The sequence below is a fragment of the Oncorhynchus nerka genome, linkage group LG4 (genome assembly GCF_034236695.1).
Source record: "Oncorhynchus nerka isolate Pitt River linkage group LG4, Oner_Uvic_2.0, whole genome shotgun sequence".
Taxonomy (NCBI): domain Eukaryota; kingdom Metazoa; phylum Chordata; class Actinopteri; order Salmoniformes; family Salmonidae; genus Oncorhynchus; species Oncorhynchus nerka.
This window is the reverse complement of record NC_088399.1, coordinates 56,890,836-56,912,107: the sequence shown is the minus strand read 5'-3', so window position 1 is coordinate 56,912,107 and position 21,272 is coordinate 56,890,836. Positions and strand designations below refer to the sequence as shown.

The following is a 21,272-nucleotide window of genomic DNA, read 5'->3' as shown; positions in this document are numbered from 1 at the left end:
ATGGGTTAGACAATGGGATGAAAGTAGTAAGGGTAGACATTTTTATAATACAAGGAAATGTGTACAGGAGATGGTTTCATGTAATGGGAACAGAAGGGAGGTTACGTTGTGTAGGATGAGATTAGGGCGTACGGGATTGAATCCATCCTTAAGATTGATAGGGAAACATGGTACTGGAATGTGTAATGGATGTATGGTAGAGGAAACGGTTCAACATATTATTTAGTGAACTCTATGATGTATAAAGGGAGAGGTAGTTTGATAGGGTCAGCGAGGTTGACCGGGAATGGGGAGTGGGTTGTCTTTTGGGTGGGGGGGTGGGAGTAGTGAGATTTGTAGGGAATTATTTTATTAGAAATTCAGGGTTAGGGGGCCTCACGAGTGGCACTGCATCGCAGTGCTAGAGGCGTCACTACAGATCCGGGTTCGATCCCGAGCTGTGTCGCAGCCGGACGCGACCGGGAGACCCATGAGGCGGCACACAATTGGCCCAGCGTCGTCCAGGTTAGGGCAGGGTTTGGTCAACCGGGATGTCCTTGTCCCATCGCTCTCTAGCGACTCTTGTGGCGGGCCGGGCGCATGCACACTGACACTGTCGCCAGTTGGATGGTGTTTCCTCCGACACATTGGTACAGCTGGCTTCCGGGTTAAGCGAGCAGTGTGTCAAGAAGCAGTGCGGCTTGACTGGGTCGTGTTTCATGGCTCTTGACCTTTGCCTCTCCCGAGTCCGTACAGGAGTTGCAACGATGGGACAAGACTGTAACTACCAATTGGGGACAAAAGGGTTAAAAAAAAGTTAACCCACAGTTCCCCGGGCGCCGAAGACGTGGATGTCAATTAAGGCAGCCCCCCGCACCTCTCTGATTGAGAGGGGTCGGGTTAAATGCGGAAGACACATTTCAGTTGGTTGTTATTCGCCAATAAAACTTAAGACTTGGCTGACTTTTGGAATATGATTCCCAAAAATGGTATGGCGTTTTTGTCTACCATATATGACATTCTCGTTACCTCTCATTTTTGTATTTTATTTTTATTGAAACTTTATTTAACTAGGCAAGTCAGTTAAGAACTAATTCTTATTTACAAGTTTTGGTGAGAGTTCATCCATGAAACCAGCTATAGGTGCCAGGACCCTGTGGAGAGGATGATAAGAGGGGGAAATTAGGAGTGTCTGGGGAGCAGTGTGCATGATGAGGAGAGGAAGAAAAAGGACAACAGAAGAGGGGAATGGGGATCAGAGTAAAGTCTGATATTATTTGGATTTATTTACCTCTGGGACAAGCTGGTGGCTCGGTGCTGGGTACTGGTGTCTTATGGAATAATTTTAGAAAATAACATTTGTTTTAAATTATAGGGCTCGCCTTAAAAAGAGACCCTAGCTCACAGGCCTCTAAATATAGCCTCTAAATAATGTTTTCACTAAATAGTTGAAGGATGTACAGTGGCTGTTAGTAAAAACAGATCTGGCAATAATAATAGGTTATAGATAGTCTTGACCATTTGGGACCCCTTGGCTATTTTACTCAGGACAGGTTATAGCCAAGACTTAATCAATATTTTGTTATGTCTCATTTATTGATATGGATATATCCTCTGCGTGACGGGGTTGTGCAACGCAAATAGCTATAACAAGCCTACATATACAGTAGAGTGGAATTCACTAATACAACAGTCAAAATTCCCAACATAAGGCCTACAGTCCGTGCTCCCAAATACTGTAAAAAGTGTGATTCATTAGGTTGCATGATCACCACTGTAGCCCCACACAGCTATACAAATAAATTATGCAATTATAAGGCCAGTAAATAACACACAACAACATGGCATATTTAGGTAGCTGAATAGGCCTAAATCATGTTTACTTTCTATTTTGCAGCTCAGGAGGTAATTCTAGACAAGGCTCTTCTGTGTCTTTATCATTCTCACAAAAGTCATTTGCTGAAGGCCCAAGCCTATACTACGCCATCTACCGGTATAATGTCGGTATTGAATGCACTTTTATTTTGGAATTAAAACCGGAAGCTGCAAAGGAACTCTAACGTCTGGGCTGGAGTTGGTTGATTGACTAACTAACTTCAACTAGCTACTTTCTGTTCATGTCCTTTGCAGATGCCACATTACTGACAAAAGTTTGTACACATAAAAAAGATATGTAACAGAATAAAGGGAGAATTGATCGTGTAAATGTCCATTCATAGTTGTAACATACGTTTACAGATCTAATTGAATGTTAACGTTTAATGCAGAGCTTTTCTTACGATCCTAACATTCAACCTTTTGGCAGCTATCTCGTTCCATTGTGCCTGTGCTGTCAAAAGCCCTAACGTCACAAAATATTGTCATAATATATGCAGGAACTGTACCGGACCGCCTTTAACACGCTATACATAATATCAGAGCTCCGGCTCTGCGCTTCACAGCCCTGTCTGGGTTTTGACCAGGCAGTGATGTGTATAAAACCTGGATGACTGACAGGCAATGAAGCAATCGGGCATCAATCTTGGTACTCCTCCACTGTAAAAAATATTTTTAAAGCTATATAAATGTTTTTATAAATGTCTACTTTCGTTTTTGATACGTTTATTATGTTATAGACACCTTAATGCATTATTTTCAATTATATTATGTGTGCCCTTAGCATATTTTTTGTTGTTGTTGATACTACTGTTACTGTCCCCATTAAAAACAATACTTAAATGCATGTTATTTTGGCCTTGAAACATTTAATTGAAATACTGTAGAATTCCATACATTCCTACTGGGGATGGCCAATATGGCCGACCAGCAATGGTGGGGAAAGAACCCAATTGTCATACTTGAGTAAAAGTAAAGATACCTTAACAGAAAATGACTCAAGTGAAAGTCACCCAGTAAAATTTTACTTGAGTAAAAGTCTAAAAGTATTTGATTTGAAATATTTAAGTATCAAAGGTTAATTTAATTACTAAAATATTAATAAGTAGAAGTAAAAATATAAATTTGAACTTCCTTATATTAGGCAAACCAGATGGCACAATTGTCTTCTTTTTAAATTTTACGGATAGCCAGGGGCACGCTCCAACACTCAGTCATAATTTACAAATGAAGCATTTAGTGAGTCCACCAAATCAGAGGCAGTAAGGATGACCAGGGATGTTCTCTTGATAAGTGTGTGAATTGGACCATTTTCCTGTCCTGTTAAGCATTCAAAATGTAACGAGTACTTTTGGGTGTTTGGGAAACTGTATGGAGTAAAAAGTACATTATTTTCTTTAGGAATGTAGTGGAGTAAAAGTAAAAGTTGTCAACAATATAAATAGTAAAGTACAGATACCACATACAGTGCCTTGCGAAAGTATTCGGCCCCCTTGAACTTTGCGACCTTTTGCCACATTTCAGGCTTCAAACATAAAGATATACAACTGTATTTTTTTGTGAAGAATCAACAACAAGTGGGACACAATCATGAAGTGGAACAACATTTATTGGATATTTCAAACTTTTTTAACAAATCAAAAACTGAAAAATTGGGCGTGCAAAATTATTCAGCCCCTTTACTTTCAGTGCAGCAAACTCTCTCCAGAAGTTCAGTGAGGATCTCTGAATGATCCAATGTTGACCTAAATGACTAATGATGATAAATACAATCCACCTGTGTGTAATCAAGTCTCCGTATAAATGCACCTGCACTGTGATAGTCTCAGAGGTCCGTTAAAAGCGCAGAGAGCATCATGAAGAACAAGGAACACACCAGGCAGGTCCGAGATACTGTTGTGAAGAAGTTTAAAGCCGGATTTGGATACAAAAAGATTTCCCAAGCTTTAAACATCCCAAGGAGCACTGTGCAAGCGATAATATTGAAATGGAAGGAGTATCAGAACACTGCAAATCTACCAAGACCTGGCCGTCCCTCTAAACTTTCAGCTCATACAAGGAGAAGACTGATCAGAGATGCAGCCAAGAGGCCCATGATCACTCTGGATGAACTGCAGAGATCTACAGCTGAGGTGGGAGACACTGTCCATAGGACAACAATCAGTCATATTTTGCACAAATCTGGCCTTTATGGAAGAGTGGCAAGAAGAAAGCCATTTCTTAAAGATATCCATAAAAAGTGTCGTTTAAAGTTTGCCACAAGCCACCTGGGAGACACACTAAACATGTGGAAGAAGGTGCTCTGGTCAGATGAAACCAAAATTGAACTTTTTGGCAACAATGCAAAACGTTATGTTTGGCGTAAAAGCAACACAGTTCATCACCCTGAACACACCATCCCCACTGTCAAACATGGTGGTGGCAGCATCATGGTTTGGGCCTGCTTTTCTTCAGCAGGGACAGGGAAGATGGTTAAAATTGATGGGAAGATGGATGGAGCCAAATACAGGACCATTCTGGAAGAATGAAGCTGATGGAGTCTGCAAAAGACCTGAGACTGGGACGGAGATTTGTCTCCCAACAAGACAATGATCCAAAACATAAAGCAAAATCTACAATGGAATGGTTCAAAAATAAACATATCCAGGTGTTAGAATGGCCAAGTCAAAGTCCAGACCTGAATCCAATCGAGAATCTGTGGAAAGAACTGAAAACTGCTGTTCACAAATGCTCTCCATCCAACCTCACTAAGCTCGAGCGGTTTTGCAAGGAGGAATGGGAACAAAATTCAGTCTCTCGATGTGCAAAACTGATAGAGACATACCCCAAGCGACTTACAGCTGTAATCGCAGCAAAAGGTGGCGCTACAAAGTATTAACTTAAGGGGGCTGAATAATTTTGCACGCCCAATTTTTCAGTTTTTGATTTGTTAAAAAAGTTTGAAATATACAATAAATGTCGTTCCACTTCATGATTGTGTCCCACTTGTTGTTGATTCTTCACAAAAAAATACAGTTTTATATCTTTATGTTTGAAGCCTGAAATGTGGCAAAAGGTCGCAAAGTTCAAGGGGGCCGAATACTTTCGCAAGGCACTGTATAAAGGCACAAGGCGAGACCCATATGCAGACACAGGAGGCAGATGGTTGAGCTACGATATGTATTATAACACAAGGGGTAGGCAAAAGGCAGGTCGGGTACAGGCGAGAGTTCAGTAACCAGGTCAGAGTCCAAACAGTAAAGGGCGGTAGACAGTCTCGAGGTCAGGACAGGCAGGGGTTCAGTAACCAGGTCCGAGTCCAAACAGTACAGGGCGTTAGACAGTCTCGAGGTCAGGACAGGCAGGGGTTCAGTAACCAGGTCCGAGTCCAAACAATACAGGGCGTTAGACAGGCTCGAGGTCAGGACAGGCAGGGGTTCAGTAACCAGGTTCGAGTCCAAACAGTACAGGGTGTTAGACAGTCCCGAGGTCAGGACAGGCAGGGGTTCAGTAACCAGGTCCGAGTCCAAACAGTACAAGGCGATAGGCAGGCTCGAGTTCAGGACAGTTAGAGTGGACAGGCAGGTGGACAACGAACACAATTGCATGTTATCAATGGCAATTTGAACTCACAGACATAATGTGAAGAGATCCCCGAGACCCATTGTCGTGCCATTCTTCCGCCGCCAACCAGGATCTCTAGTGACACAGCTAGCAACTGCGATGCAGTGCCTTGCGCCACTCGGGGAGCCTTAAGTGTATTTAGATAAAACTTTTGTTTGGCTAAACCGTTTGCAATCCCTTTAGAGTTGCTAGCTGGCTAGTTAGCTACAGTAGGTAGCTACTGCCATCAGTCGTTATATTTGACCTATTATACCATTTGTAGAATACATAGTGGCATTTGAATATAGCTTGGGAAAAGGGAATACGAACACAATGTGGACACGGTAGACACATTTACAGCCGAAGGGATGGTCACCTTCAGAGCATTAAAACCCTTGTAATTTTGTCTCATGTTGCACCTACGCCACATTTTCCATTTTCCAGGAATAGCCTTGTGTTACTAAATGTATTGAGATTATTTTCAGATTTTGTTATCAAATGCAGACGAAAGTACAGTAAATGTAAAATGCACATAAATTAAAGGGTAACATTTGGATTCGGTCTTGTGAACTGTTGTGTCCTCACCTTTGGTCTAATCATTTCCCCATTACCTTCAAACTGTTCCCTTTCAATTGCTACTATGGTTATGCATTTAACATTTATTCTGTAAGAAACATTTCAATTTACCCCTATAGGCCAATTCCCACAAGTGTTAAACCTTAACAGATAAATGCAATGTAAAGAACTCAGAACACAGAAAAGTTTCCCTTTTAGTAATCTATTGATTTATGTCAATTTTAAAACTTCCCTTAGAAGCAGAACATAAACCAGGAAGTGTGTGACAATATTAAAATACATACACTTAATACTGCAATGTCAACAATAAAAATATAACAATCTGAGTCTCATTTTAAGTTCACATCAAATTACATTTAAGTAGATAACATTTTCAATCTTTGTGCAATGCTTTGCCATCTTAATTCACATTGTAACTTAGTGAAATGACTATCGTCTCACAGGCAATCCCCTGTCATACAATAAAAACACCTATAACAAAACAGTCAAGTTAAAAATAAATCATTCCTTTGACACAAACAGACATAGGTATCTCAGGCTTTTGATCAAACCTAATTGCAACGGAGAGGTACAGGTATCACCACCACAGGTAAATTACCTCATGGCACTGGCACTCTACTCCCCTTCCATCCATTCCTAAACCCTCCTTCCGTTCTCATATTCTTATTTTTGATTTTTTTGGTTTCCAGTAGCTCTTCCCTTTTTTCTATCCTCTCCCCCCTTTTAGCACAATCACTAGAGGCAGTGTGCCATAGCACTTCAGTTTGTAAACACACAATGGAACGCAGACACATGGGTAACACAAAACTAATGGCATGATTTTTCTATTGCAACGGTCTGCCGGGTGGCTTAGCAATGACCAACGGTTTACTTTACAGGTTAGAAAGACATTTGTTACAAGCTAAAAACCAATGGTAAAAGTCACTTAAGCAAGGAGATGAACTGAGCAGTGGGTCTGCAAATGTACCGGATGTCACTCAGTCAGGCACTGTTGTGTGATACCTCAAAGTATGTGTGGGTAAAACACACACACACGTACACACGAGGGTAATGTTTTGATTCATTCTCACAGAAATGTAAGAACATAAGATGTAGTTCACAATGAAAGTTTCACACACAGTGGAAATATGAGTACCACACTGCAGAAGTAAAACTTTGTGCATGAGTAGGAGTGTGTGTTTCACTCTAACGATTGTATGAAATGGGACTGTTCTTGCCATGCTGTTCGGTGGAGTAGTCAGCTCTAGACTAGCCACTTTTCAATGCAGGTGTTGAACACAGTGTAATTGGAGTGCCAATTGATGTGCTCTACTCCAGCCATGGAGCACAGGAACAGATCCCCGCGAGCATTTAGGGTCTTCAGACCAAACACATCTCTCAAATATAACTGGGAAAGAAGGAGAAGAAGGCAAGGAATCATTATAAGATAACATCAATATACATAGCATCTTGTGTCATGTTTACACACAACCATGTTCTAAAATAATACTTACATCCTGGTCCTTTATCTCAACGACAGTCTCGTTGTCATCGTAAAATCCAAACTGACTAAAAAAGTTAAAAAAGAAGGGATGGAACCATTGAGTTAATGACCTTGAATGAATAACACACATACATACATAGTTGAAGTCAGAAGTTTACATACACCTTAGTCAAATACATTTAAACTCAGTTTCACAATTCCTGACATTTAATCCTAGTAAAAATTCCCTGTCTTAGGTCAGTTAGGATCACCACTTTATTTTAAGAATGTGAAATGTCAGAATAACAGTAGAGATAATGATTTATTCAGCTTTTATTTCTTTCATCACATTCCCAGTGGGTCAGAAGATTACATACATTCAATTAGTATTTGGTAGCATTGCCTTTAAATTGTTTTACTTGGGTCAAACGTTTCAGGTAGCCTTCCACAATAAGTTGAGGAATGGGCCAAAATTCACCCCTGACAGAGCTGGTGTAACTGAGTCAGGTTTGTAGGCCTCCCTGCTCGCACACGCTTTTTCAGTTCTGCCCACAAATGTTCTATGGGATTGAGGTCAGGGCTTTGTGATGGCCACTCCAATACCTTGACTTGGTTGTCCTTACGCCATTTTGCCACAACTTTGGAAGTATGCTTGGGGTCATTGTCAATTTGGAAGACCCATTTGCGACCAAGCTTTAAATTCCTGACTGATTTCTTGAGATGTTGCTTCAATATATCCACATACTTTTCCTCCTCACGAGGACTGCAGATGCGGCAAGAAATTGCAATGTCTGTACTGTGAGACGCCTAAGACAGCGCTACAGGGAGACAGGATAACCATGTGTATGTGACAAATAAAATTTGATTTGATTTGACATTTGATCGTCCTCGCAGTGGCAGACCACATGTAGCAACACCTGCACAGGATCGGTACATCCGAACATCACACCTGCGGGACAGGTACAGGATGGCAACAACAACTGCCTGAGTTACACCAGGAACGCACAATCCCTCCATCAGTGCTCAGACTGTCCGCAATAGGTTGAGAGAGGCTGGACTAAGGGCTTGTAGGCTTGTTGTAAGGCAGGTCCTCACCAGACATCACCGGCAACGTCGCCTATGGGCACAAACCCACCGTCGCTGAACCAGACAGGGCTGGCAAAAAGTGCTCTTCACTGACGAGTCGCGGTTTTGTTGTAATTGCAGGCAATCTCAACGCTGTGCGTTACAGGCAAGACATCCTCCTCCCTCATGTGGTACCCTTCCTGGAGGCTCATCCTGACATGACCCTCCAGCATGACAATGCCACCAGCCATACTGCTCATTCTGTGCGTGATTTCCTGCAAGACAGGCATGTCAGTGTTCTGCCATGGCCAGCGAAGAGCCCGGATCTCAATCCCATTGAACACGTCTGGGACCTGTCCAGGAACTTGCAGGTGCCTTGGAGGAAGAGTGAGGTAGCATCGCACAGCAAGAACTGGCAAATCTGGTACAATCCATGAGGAGGAGATGCACTGCAGTACTTAATGCAGCTGGTGGCCACACCAGATAGTGACTGTTACTTTTAAACCCCCCTTTGTTCAGGGACACATGATTCCATTTCTGTTAGTCACATGTCTGTGGAACTTGTTCAGTTTATGTCTCAGTTGTGGAATCTTATGTTCATACAAATATTTACACATGTTAAGTTTGCTGAAAATAAACGCAGATGACAGTGAGAGGACGTTTCCTTTTTTGCTGAGTATATATATATATATATATACATATATATATATACACACACACACACACACCTTCAAATTAGTGGATTCGGCTATTTCAGCCACACCCGTTGCTGACAGTTGTATAAAATAGAGCACACATCCATGAAATCTCTATAGACAAACAACTTGACTGGCCTGCACAGAGCCCTGTCCTCAAACGTCTTTGGGATGAATTGGAACACCGACTGCGAGCTGGGCCTAATCGCCCAACCTCACTAATGCTCGTGGCTGAATGGAAGCTAGTCACTGCAGAAATGTTCCAACATCTAGTGGAAAGACATCCCAGAAGAGTAGAGGCTGTTATAGCAGATAAGTGGGGAGGGGAACAACTATATTAATGCCCATTATTTTGGAATGAGATGTGCAGGTGTCCACATACTTTTGGTCATGTAGTGTATAATCTCTCTAGGAGCCAAAGGCCTCATACATTAAAGTGGAGAGAGAAGATTCTTCTTAGAGGTGTCCATTTAAAACATAACACAAAGCAGATCAAATGGAAACAATGCTTTAACAGAATATAGATTAGTAAGAATATTACACTCTTTAGGAAAGAGGAACTAGTCACCTGGACTGCCAGGGTGTGATGACTCCATCGTCTGGCCCCCCGATTAAGACCAGCTTCTTGATACGTAGGAAGTTCTTCTTCCACACTGTGTGAAAGAGAAATAATATCATATCCTAACTACACTGCCTTCAGAAATTATTTATAGCCCTTGAATTATTCCACATTGTTGTTACAGGCTGAATTCAAAATTGATTAAAACATTTTATTTTTTACCCTAATCTACACGCAATACCCCATAATGATAAAGTGATAATATGTGTGAGATCTTTGCAAATGTATTGAAAATGAAATACAGAAATATCTCATTTATTCTATTCTACCCCGAGCCAATACATGTTAGAATCACTGTTGGCAGCGATTACAGCTGTGAGTCTTTATGTGTACAAGCTTAGCACACCTGGATTGTGCAACATTTGCCCATTATTATTTTCTAAATTCTTCAAGCTCTGTCAAAGTGGTTGTTGATCATTGGTAGACAACCATTTCATGTCTTGCCATAGATTTAAGTATAAACTGTGATTCTGGTGGAAAGCAGACAACGGGTTTTTATCTAGGATTCTGCCTGTGCTTAGCTCCATTCTGGGGGTTTTTCAAACCTGAAATGCTCCCTAGTCCTTAACGATTACAAGAATACCCATAACATGATGCAGCCACCACTATGCTTGAATATATGGAGAGTGGTTCTCAGTAATATGCTACGTTTGATTTCAATGTCTGCTTTTTATTTTATAATTTTTACCAATTGGTGCCCTTCTTTGTGAGATATTGGAAAACCTCCCTGTTTGAAATTCACTGCTCAACTGAGGGGACCTAGATAATTGTATGTGTAGGGTACAGAGATGAGATAATCATTCAAAAATCATGTTAAAACACTTATTGCACACAGAGTGAGTCCATGCAACTTATGTAACTTTTTAAACAAATGTTTTACTGGTGAATTTACTTTGGCTTGCCATAACAAATGGGTTGAATACTGAAGACATTTCACCTTTCAATTTTTAATTTGTAAAGAAATTAAAAATATAATTCCACTTTGACATTGTGTGGTATTGTGTGTAGGCCAGTGACGACAAATTCTAAATGTGATCCATTTTAAATTTAGGCTGTAACACAACAATGTGGAAAAAGTCAAGGTGTGTGAATACTTTCTGAAGGCCCTGTATATAAAATTGTAATTACATAACAGCAATGCTGTACAATGAGCAAAGGTTTCCTATAAAATCCAGAGTAATACAACTCCTGACATTGACTCAGCAGCATTAGAGTAGTCAGACTAACCCTTCTCTGAAATAGTGGATTAATATAGAACCCACAGCAATGTGGACAGAGTTGCTGACCTGTTGAATTGGGATTTGTCCTCTCGCTGTTCAATAAAGCCAGATAATCACTGCTGTTCACGTACATGTCCATGTGATGGGGGTCTGCAAGAGAAAACAAACACTTTAGTCGAACAAAAACTTCAACCACATATCATCAATACATCCACATTGACTCCTTGAGAACCCCTTGGCATAGGTCATCGGATATAGAAAATCCCTCTACCTTCAGCGTTGAGGGAGTCCACAACCCTTGTATTGCCCAATCCTCTGCTCAGCCTACTAACCTTTCCAGAAGTTGCAGATAGATATCCTTTGGCCCACTGAGGTGTAGCAGAAATGGAACAGGTTGAACTTCATGAACTGGGGGAAGAGGTACTTCAGGTAGTTTGTGTCTGAACAGAAACAAGAGAAAAGACCAGTCTCTGTTTAGTTCAGACCTCAGCAGACACTGGGAGCCAGGATGACAATGTACCATGTTTCAAACAATGCTGTTGAGCACAAAGATCAAGTTGATGGATTCTAGTGAACGCTTACCTCCATATTGCCCAGCCTGAGGCGAGGACAGAGAGATGAAGGAGTGGACATTGTGATCAGGAAGAGTAGATAGGATCCCTCTGCAAATCAGTCCACCTGGAACAGAATGAGGTGGTAAATACAGGTAAATGCCAAAATAAAGGCAACACCAACATAAAGTGTAATAATAGGGCATTGGGCCACCATTAGCCAGAACTCATTCAATGCTCCTCGGCATATATTCTACAAGTGTCTGGAACTCTGTTGGAGGGATCAGACACCATTCTTCCACAGCACATTATGGTATTTTTCGTTTTGTTTATGGTGGTGGAAAACGCAGTCTCAGGCGCCGTTCCAGAATCTCCCATAGGTGTTCCATTGGGTTGAGATCTAGTGACCGATGGCCCTGCTACACTACAGCCATGGGGCGTCCGGCATTGCCATCAGCCATTGAGGGAATGCTGCCTTTGAAATCAATGAAAGCTGCTATACTGCCCGCGTTGCATCACGTCCAATGGCAGCATCCAAGCTCAAGAAACGCAGAGCTTAAATTCTCTATAGCCAAAGAGTGTGTTCGTTCTATCTTGAAATAATGAAAAATAAAGTTGATTTTGGTTGCATATGGCCTCGTCTATACACCACTGGTTATTTTACTAAGATCTATTAAGTCAAGAAGCTACTAGCAGAAACTCTAGCTAGCTAGCTACATTGACTATGTTCACAATATTACTGGGGTAGTAAGAGGCCAACCACCAGCAACAATTGAATGAGTCCTTGCGAAAAACTGGACCAAAGCTATTGTACTTACGCACGATATATGAATGTGGTACAGTAGGGGAAAATATAATAAAAGAAGCTCTCCCCCTCTGCTCTCAAAACAACAACTCTGTGTAGCAGGTAGAACGTCCCACTGACGCGACACTGATGGCAAAGCAACATGGCGTGTATAGTGGAGCTGAAGTGTAAGACGTCCATGGCATATGGTTTACATCATTGTCAAGCTCGTCAAACTGCTCAGTGACCACTTGTGCCCTGTGGGTGGAGGCTTAGCCATGCTAGCCAAAATAATGGCCCATCCAGCATTTTTATACATGATCCAAAGCTTAACTAACTCAGGAACCACACTTGTGTGGAGTTTGCTTTCGATATACTTTGTATCCCTCATTTACTCAAGTGTTTCCAGTAGTCAGTTACCTGTACATGCATTCCCATTTCATTGTAGAAACATGAGGTGACATTATAGCCCACGTTAAATGTATAAAGATTCAAAATGGAACCAAACAAATGCAAATTATACACCCGAACCTTGAGAGTAGCAGATGAAGTGGACCCCATTTGCAGCATTTTGCATTATGGGATAGATGGCAGCCTTGAAGCCCTCCACTTGTTTCCATAGCGGCTGTAGGCTGGAGCTGCGGTCAAACAGGTCGAAGACTGACACATTGGTTCCTGGGTGAGACTTTCAGAAGAAGATGAGGATGGGACAGATTAAAGCACTATAACAAAGACAGCCTCATCAATTAACGTTCTATAAAGCTAGGAGTGTGGGAGCATCAGACAAATGAGTGAAAATATTATGTTAATGACGACAAAATAATGCCTCAACTGACAGAATTGATTATACAAAAACAAAGCCAAGACTTACTGGTTTTTCAGCAGAGGCCAAACAGGCATACTTATATTGGTTGAAATGCCTCAGCTTGTTGTGTTATCACCTAAGTCTATCCTTTGGAAATGTATTACTACATTACTAATTAATAGGAGTCTATTGAGGTGATGTTTCGAATATTGATTGTCAGGCAGTTTGGAAGTAGTGGACCTCAGTGTATCAAAAAGACCTTGTGATACCTTCTCACATCTGCAATCCAGTGTGTATTGCCATCAAGTTACATATTAACTTCTGTCCACTACAGTAGTTTCCACTCTGACATTTAAGTTCTTTATAATCATTATAAAATGTGGTTAGCGGGTGGAGAACCACTTAACTAATGTGGGAGCCCGGAAGAGATCATCTTCAAGGAGAGGGGAAACACGTGAGATGTTGCTATGTTGAAAACTGCAAGAGCATGCATATCTCCTGTTTAGTCTCCTCCCCACCTTATAACAGTCAGCTAAAAAAAATCCCCCCTGGAGCCATGTAAGTATTTTCAGGTTGAATGAATTGTTGATCTTAAAAAAAGGAGAATGATCCCAAGGATCATAATCCAGAAGATTGTTTTCTTGTGTGCACACCAAGGCCAGGGGGGATGATTAGGCAACATTATGCCAGGAACATTTTGCTCTGGAATCTGGCAACAATTAACAGCCTATTTCCCTAGTATTCATGAAGAACTCAGCTGATAAGACTGGTGACAAACAGCTGATTTCATTTTATAAACGGTGGTTCGAGCCCTGAATGCTGATTGGCTGACAGCCGTGGTATATTTAAGCAATAAGACCAGAGGGGAAAAGTGGAGTGCCTTGATACAGCCGTGGTATATTGACCATATCACAAACCTCCGAGTTGCTTTATTGCTATTATAAACTGTCTGTCAGCATTCAGGGCTCGAACCACCCAGTTTATAGCAGATGGGTATGACAAAAAAATAAAATTGTACTGTTCTAATTATATTGGTAACCAGTTTAATAGCAATACGGCCTCACGGGGGTTGTGGTATACGGCCAGTATACGACGACTAAGGGCTGTATCCAAGCACTCCATGTTGTGTCGTGGCTAAGAACAGCCCTTAGCCGTGGTATATTGGCCATATAGCACATCCCGGGCCTTATTGCTTAAATATAGCCGTCATAAAATAACAAGGTAACACTTGTACCAGCCCTAACGAAAATGGAAACATTGTAGCGACCAAAGTTCTCATAAAACCCCGTAGTGTTCTGCTATTCTCAAGCAGACCACAGTAATGTTTGGTATGAGTAAACTGAGGCGCGCACCCAGCTTCCACATGCACAATGGAAACACCATGTACAAACATGGAAATTACCCAAAGATTGACAGTTTAAGATACTGGTATGGACCTTACACACACATTCTACATAACTCTAGCTGCCAGATCTGTTCTGTAGTTACATAGCCTATCAGGCGTTCATTATTATCCATGAGCAATCTTTCTTTAGTTAGATTTGTGGACCGTGGTGATATCTTTTCAAACACTCACCTGATTGATGAATCGAAGCAATTCCACAAATGCCCCAGAGCTGTCGAACAACCCATGAACTATGACCACTGGTTTGTACCCGATGACTGCAGCAACAAGGCAGGCACCAAACAGTGACCACAACAGCCTTGTCGCACCACTCTTCCTTGGACTAGAGACTGCATAAGAGGGCCCGTTCATCGTTATTTAAAAAAAAAACAACATAAAATATAATGAAAAACAAACAAATATCGAATACTAAAATATCTTACACTGTTGTACACAATGTCCTACGAATCCGGTTACAATATTGTTGTTTGCTTTGGCGGTATTCCCTTTTCTTTAGACAAATGTTACAAATACATACAATTGTTCTCGCATGTGCTACTACTCTGCACTCTCATTCCCCTTCATAGATCCTGTTTTAAATTAAACGAACACCCATGCTGAATGTCTGCATATGACTGGCGCTGCTTAATCACAACACGGCTTGACATTTGCTTCGTTTGTTTGTTCCGGTTCGTGATCAAAAACGCGAGACCACATGAAGTAATTTCCGGTTTCCATAGCTCCTCAAAGTAACCGCATGGCTCAACAAGTCAGCAATATATAACTAGACTGAAAAAAATACAGAATGCACATTTTCCCAAATGAACACACTTGGGACAACATATCCATTGTAAGCAGGGTTGTGTTCAGTCAGGACATACTCAAATGATAATTCAAGATCTGCAGAATGTTCCGGATGTCCCCAAGGCCTGGTCATTATACCAAAAAACAAGTACTGAATTATGTTTCACTCGGTTACTATTTTGCTTACCCACAAAATCACATTTTCAACACAGTATTTCCATGTAAAATGGGCTTTACTAACAAAACAGGACAAGTTGGATCTTAGAAGTAGAATTGAAACAGTCAAAATGAACATCCTGCCGAGGTATCTGTATTTGTTCCAATCACTGCCCATAGAAATCCCACCTAAACAGTGTAGGGATAAACGGATATCAAGGTTTATCTGGAACAGTAAGAGATCAAGAACTAGATATACAACATTACAATTACCAAACAACTGTGGGGGTATGTCCTTACCAAACCTCAAATATTATTATGTGTCAGCCCAATGAGACCTCTGGTGTGTTGGTGCAATTCCGAATCCAAATGGAAAGACATTGAGACTACTTTGACAGAGATACTCATACAGTCAGTTTTGGGAAATAAGGACATAGTACTAGAAATATGCAATAGACAAAATCAGTGGGTTAATTCCTCTCTTAAGACATGGTTTAGGGTAGTTAAGCAAAATCATTTAGACAGAGAGATCAAACTGCTGAGTTGGCCCACATACGACCCCAGCTTCATCCCTGCAAAACAGTGGACGCAGAAAGGCATCACATCATGCAGTGCAATTATAAGGAATTGGGACCTAGAGAACTTCCAGGACCTAAGTAAAAAACATGGCTTGGATAAACAAGATTTTTACAGACACTATTTCTTAAGGGAGATAAAAGGGATTGACCCAACTATTCACTAATGCATACAACAAAAAACTATTTAAAATCTCTACTTGGGTATTCAATCCGCAAAGAAACATTCTACAAACTATATTAAACAGAAATGGGAGGAGGAATTTAACATTGAAATAACTGATGAAACATGGTTGAACATAGTGGGGCAAAAAAGTATTTAGTCAGCCACCAATTGTGCAAGTTCTCCCACTTAAAAAGATGAGAGGCCTGTAATTTTAATCATAGGTACACTTCAACTATGACAGACAAAATGAGAAAAAAATCCAGAAAATCACATTGTACGATTTTTAATTTATTTATTTGCAAATTATGGTGGAAAATAAGTATTTGGTCACCTACAAACAAGCAAGATTTCTGGCTCTCACAGACCTGTAACTTCTTCTTTAAGAGGCTCCTCTGTCCTCCATTCGTTACCTGTATTAATGGCACCTGTTTGAACTTGTTATCAGTATAAAAGACACCTGTCCACAACCTCAAACAGTCACACTCCAAACTTCACTATGGCCAAGACCAAAGAGCTGTCAAAGGACACCAGAAACAAAATTGTAGACCTGCACCAGGCTGGGAAGACTGAATCTGCAATAGGTAAGCAGCTTGGTTTGAAGAAATCAACTGTGGGAGCAATTATTAGGAAATGGAAGACATACAAGACCACTGATAATCTCCCTCATTCTGGGGCTCCACGCAAGATCTCACCCCATGCAAATAAATTCATAAAAAATCCTACAATGTGATTTTCTGGATTTTTTTTCTCATTTTGTCTGTCATAGTTGAAGTGTACCTATGATGAAAATTACAGGCCTCTCTCATATTTTTAAGTGGGAGAACTTGCACAATTGGTGGCTGACTAAATACTTTTTTGCCCCACTGTATTAGAGACTCAACAAAGCTCCACCAACTCAAGGTCACGGAGAGAATTCTGTTGGAAGAATGTTGTACATTTCTTCATAAAACCTAAACTGAAATCAAAACAGACTGGCTCCCTACACCCTTGTTGGAGAGAATGCGGGCTATCAAGGGTGGATCACTCTTGTATTTTTTGGTCCTGCCCCGCAATCGAACGTTACTGGGGAGAAATAAGATATAAGATTGGAAAAATAATGGGATTTGACATAGAACAAACATTTATTTATTTGTACTTGGGTGAAATACGTGATAACTTACACACTAGAGAAAAGTACCTCTTGAAGGTCCTACTGGCAGCCAGTAAAAGGCTATCACTAGGAAATGGCTACGAAAAGACCCTTCCACAGTGACACAATGGATAGATATTGTTAAAGAAATACACCACATGACCTTTGCTTTAAGAACTCAAGAGGAATACTGGGAAAAATGGGTTTCACTTAAATTGTCAAATTCAAATATGATGCCAATGTAACTAATCTGATGAACGTATGACGTGTGCTGTAACTTTCTATGTGTTCGTCAATAAAAACAAAGTTAAAAAAACAGGACAAGCTGGGGCATGAATAATAGAGCTCTGCTGAACAAAAATGCTGAATGACATTCATTTCAAAGTGAATACTAGGAATTGCATTACAAAAGCACAGGAAGAACCACCATGCCATAGAGCTGTCGCATCCAATGGTGCAAGCAGGCGATGCTCAGCAACAATACTCAAGAGTACCAGCCAAAGCTTCATGTATATATCGCCATGTTAGCATTTGGTCCTTTTTCAAGAATCTACCCACAAAACGAATAAGTCATGGACAGATTGGGCAGTTGACAGGCATTCTCATTGACTGCAAAAGCATTGCAGCAAACAGGATGCCAGATGGTATTAGATACCATACAGTAAAATCATCCCATGAGATGGCATTAAAGAAAGATACCTACCATAGTCAAAGAAATAATCTCATGGCATGTCAATAAAGTATTACAAACCTCTAGCAAGACAAACCTAGCTTATAAAGTACAGTCTTATGGCTTTAGATTCTCCTTAAGTAGGTACACAAAAGTAGTATTCAATTGCCCTTAAGTACAATCAGTAGCTTAAACCTAGCATCAAATGAAGCTAATGCTAGCACATACAACATAGGCCACATATACCTCTGACTCAGATGTTTTCCACAGCAGTCCTGGGTAATATTCATTAGGGCACACAACTGAACACATTTTAAAGCGCTTTGCAACGGAAAATGAAAATGAGCGTTTCTTATTGGACAAGACCTGGTAGTCACTCCCAGTTTCAGTCACTTTTCTTATATTTGGTGTCTGATGAATATGCCCCTGTTGTGTCAGACAGCACAGCGATATACAGTAGGCTGCAGTAGCTCCTGGAGCTGGCAGAGGGTACTGTGCAGTGTGGCGGCCAGTGTCTCAGCCTGGGTTTCCTCACAGCAGTTGAAGGCTGTTACGGAGAAGTCCGACTGGGGGTTGTAAGCACAACAGCGTATCCGTTTGGGAATGAGAGGTCCGAAACAAATCACACTGTCCATGTTTGCAGGCACCTAGTGTAGGGTTTTTTAATGTAGTTTAGAAGTTGGGGAGAAGAAGGAAGACAGGATATAAAGTTACTTTCACATAATTAAAAAGTTTTACTGATGTAGTTTAGCAGTTACTGATCAAACTATTCCTTTACTTTAAATTGGTATGCACAATAGTTTCCTAAATGTGTGTCTTGCAAATTATCTGAAAATAATAGACCACAAATGAGGTGTTGATTACCATTTTTTTTTATGGAAATACTTATACACATATATATATATATATATATATATATATATATATATATATATATATATATATATATATAACATCCAACAATTTCAAAGATTTTACTGAGTTACAGTTCCTATAAGGAAATCAGTCAACTGAAATACATTAATTAGGCCCTAATCTATGGATTTCACATGACTGGGAATAGACATGCATCTGTTGGTCACAGATAACTTTAAAAAAAGGTAGGGGTGTGGATCAGAAAACCAGTCAGTATCTGGTGTGACCACCATTTGCCTTATGCAGCGCGACACATCTCCTTTGCATATAGTTGACCCGGCTGTTAATTGTGGCCTGTAAACGTTGTCCCACTCCTATTCAATAGCTGTGCAAAGTTTCTGGATACTGGCGGGAACTGGTACACGTCGATCCAGAGCATCCCAAACATGCTCAATGGGTGACATGTATAGTGAGTATGCAGGCCAGCTGGAACATTTTCAGCTTCCAAAAATTGTGTACAGATCCTTGCGACATGGGGTTGGGCTTATCATGCTGAAACAGGAGGTGATGGCGGCTGACAACAATGGGCCTCAGGATCTCGTCACGGTATCTCTGTGTATTCAAATTGCCATTGATAAAATGCAATTGTGTTAGTTGTCCGTAGCTTATGTCTGCCCATACCATAACCCCACCATGGGGCACTCTGTTCACAACGTTGACATCAGCAAACCGCTCTCCCACACGGTACCATACATGTTGTATGCCATCTGCACGGTACAGTTGAAACCGGGATTAATCAGGGATGAGCACACTTCTCCAGCGTGCCAGTGGTCATCGAAGGTGAGCATTTGCCGACTGAAGTCAGTTACGACGCCAAACTACAGTCATGTCAAGACCCTGGTGAGGATGACAAGCACGCAGGTGAGCTTCCCTGAGATGGTTTCTGACAGTTTGCGCAGAAATTGTTGGGTTGTGCAAACCCACAGTTTCATCAGGTGGCTGGTCTCAGACGATCCCGCAAGTGAAGGAGCCGGATGTGGAACTCCTGGGCGGCGTGGTTACACGTGGTCTGCGGAACACCATCCCAACCGTGAAGCATGGGGGTCACAGCATCATGTTGTGGTGGTGCTTTGCTGCAGGAGGGCCTCTGGTGCACATCATGAGGAAGGAAAATTATGTGGATATATTGAAGCAACATCTCAAGACATCCGTCAGGAATTTAAAGCTTGGTTGCAAATGGGTCTTCCAAATGGACAATGACCCCAAGCATATACGTCCAAAGTTGTGGCAAAATGGCTTAAGGACAACAAAGTCAAGGCATTGGAGTGGCCATCACAAAGTCCTGCCCTCTTCCTATAGAAAATTTGTGGGCAGAACATAAAAAGCGTGTGTGAGCAAGGAGTCCTTCAAACCTGATTCAGTTACACCAGCTCTGTCAGGAGGAATGGGCCAAAATTCACCCAACTTATTGTGGGAAGCTTGTGGAAGGCTTCCGGAAACATTTGACCCAGGTTAAACAATTTAAAGGCAATGCTACCAAATACTAATGGAGTGTATGTAATCTTCTGACCCACTGGGAATGTGATGAAAGAAATAAAAGCTGACATAAATAATTCTCTACTATTATTCTGACATTTCACATTCTTAAAATAAAGTGATGATCCTAACTGACCTGAGACAGGGAATTTTTACTAGGATTAAATGTCAGGAATTGTGAAAAACTGAGTTTAAATTTCTTTGGCTAAGGTGTTTGTAAAATTCCGACTTCAACTGTATGGGCGTTATAGCTGGATGAGTCAATAGACGTGGCTGGCCTGGCACAGCTTCTCGCATATGTCCATTACGTTTATGGGGGGTCAATTAAGGAAGATATCCTCTTCTGCAAACCACTGGAAACCAGGACAACATGAGATGATTTTTAAAAAAAGTACTGGACATCTTTGTGACATCTGACTGATCTTGTTGTCATTGCAGGCAATCTCAACGCTGTGTGTTACAGGGACAACATCCTCCTCCTTATGTGGTACCCTTCCTGCAGGCTCATCCTGACATGACCCTCCAGCATGGCAATGCCACCAGCCAAACTGCTCGTTCTGTGTGTGATTTCCTGCAAGACAGGAATGTCAGTGTTCTGCCGTGGCCAGCGAAGAGCCCGGATCTCAATCCCATTGAGCACGTCTGGGACCTGTTGGATCGGACGGTGAGGGCTTTGGACATTCCCCCAGAAATGTCTGGGAACTTGCAGGTGCCTTAGTGGAAGAGTGGGGTAACATTTCACAGCAAGAACTGGCAAATCTGGTACAATCCATGAGGAGGAGAT

The 21,272-nt window shown here is 41.3% G+C and overlaps 1 protein-coding gene across 1 annotated transcript; it reads right to left on the bottom strand.

The window, feature by feature from the left end:
* Window positions 1-6,198: 6,198 nt before the first annotated feature.
* Window positions 6,199-15,299, bottom strand: LOC115125593 (lysosomal thioesterase PPT2-A-like). Its single transcript, XM_029655111.2, has 8 exons — window positions 14,790-15,299; window positions 12,940-13,093; window positions 11,656-11,751; window positions 11,406-11,513; window positions 11,140-11,223; window positions 9,803-9,887; window positions 7,506-7,560; window positions 6,199-7,399 (listed from the first exon to the last, which is right to left on the bottom strand). Exons 1-8 carry the CDS (start codon window positions 14,967-14,969, stop codon window positions 7,256-7,258), a joined length of 906 nt encoding a protein of 301 aa, XP_029510971.1. The 5' UTR covers window positions 14,970-15,299; the 3' UTR covers window positions 6,199-7,255.
* Between the last annotated feature and the right edge of the window lie 5,973 nt (window positions 15,300-21,272).

Excerpts from the sequence above, each read along its gene's own strand:
- LOC115125593 (XM_029655111.2), bottom strand. The coding sequence starts at position 14,969 with ATGAACGGGCCCTCTTATGCAGTCTCTAGTCCAAGGAAGAGTGGTGCG. Across the intron at positions 11,224-11,405 it reads TATCTGCAACTTCTGGAAAG|ACCCCCATCACATGGACATG; the intron begins GTTAGTAGGCTG and ends TTTCTCTTGCAG. Across the intron at positions 7,400-7,505 it reads TTGAGATAAAGGACCAGGAT|TTATATTTGAGAGATGTGTT; the intron begins GTAAGTATTATT and ends CTTCTTTCCCAG.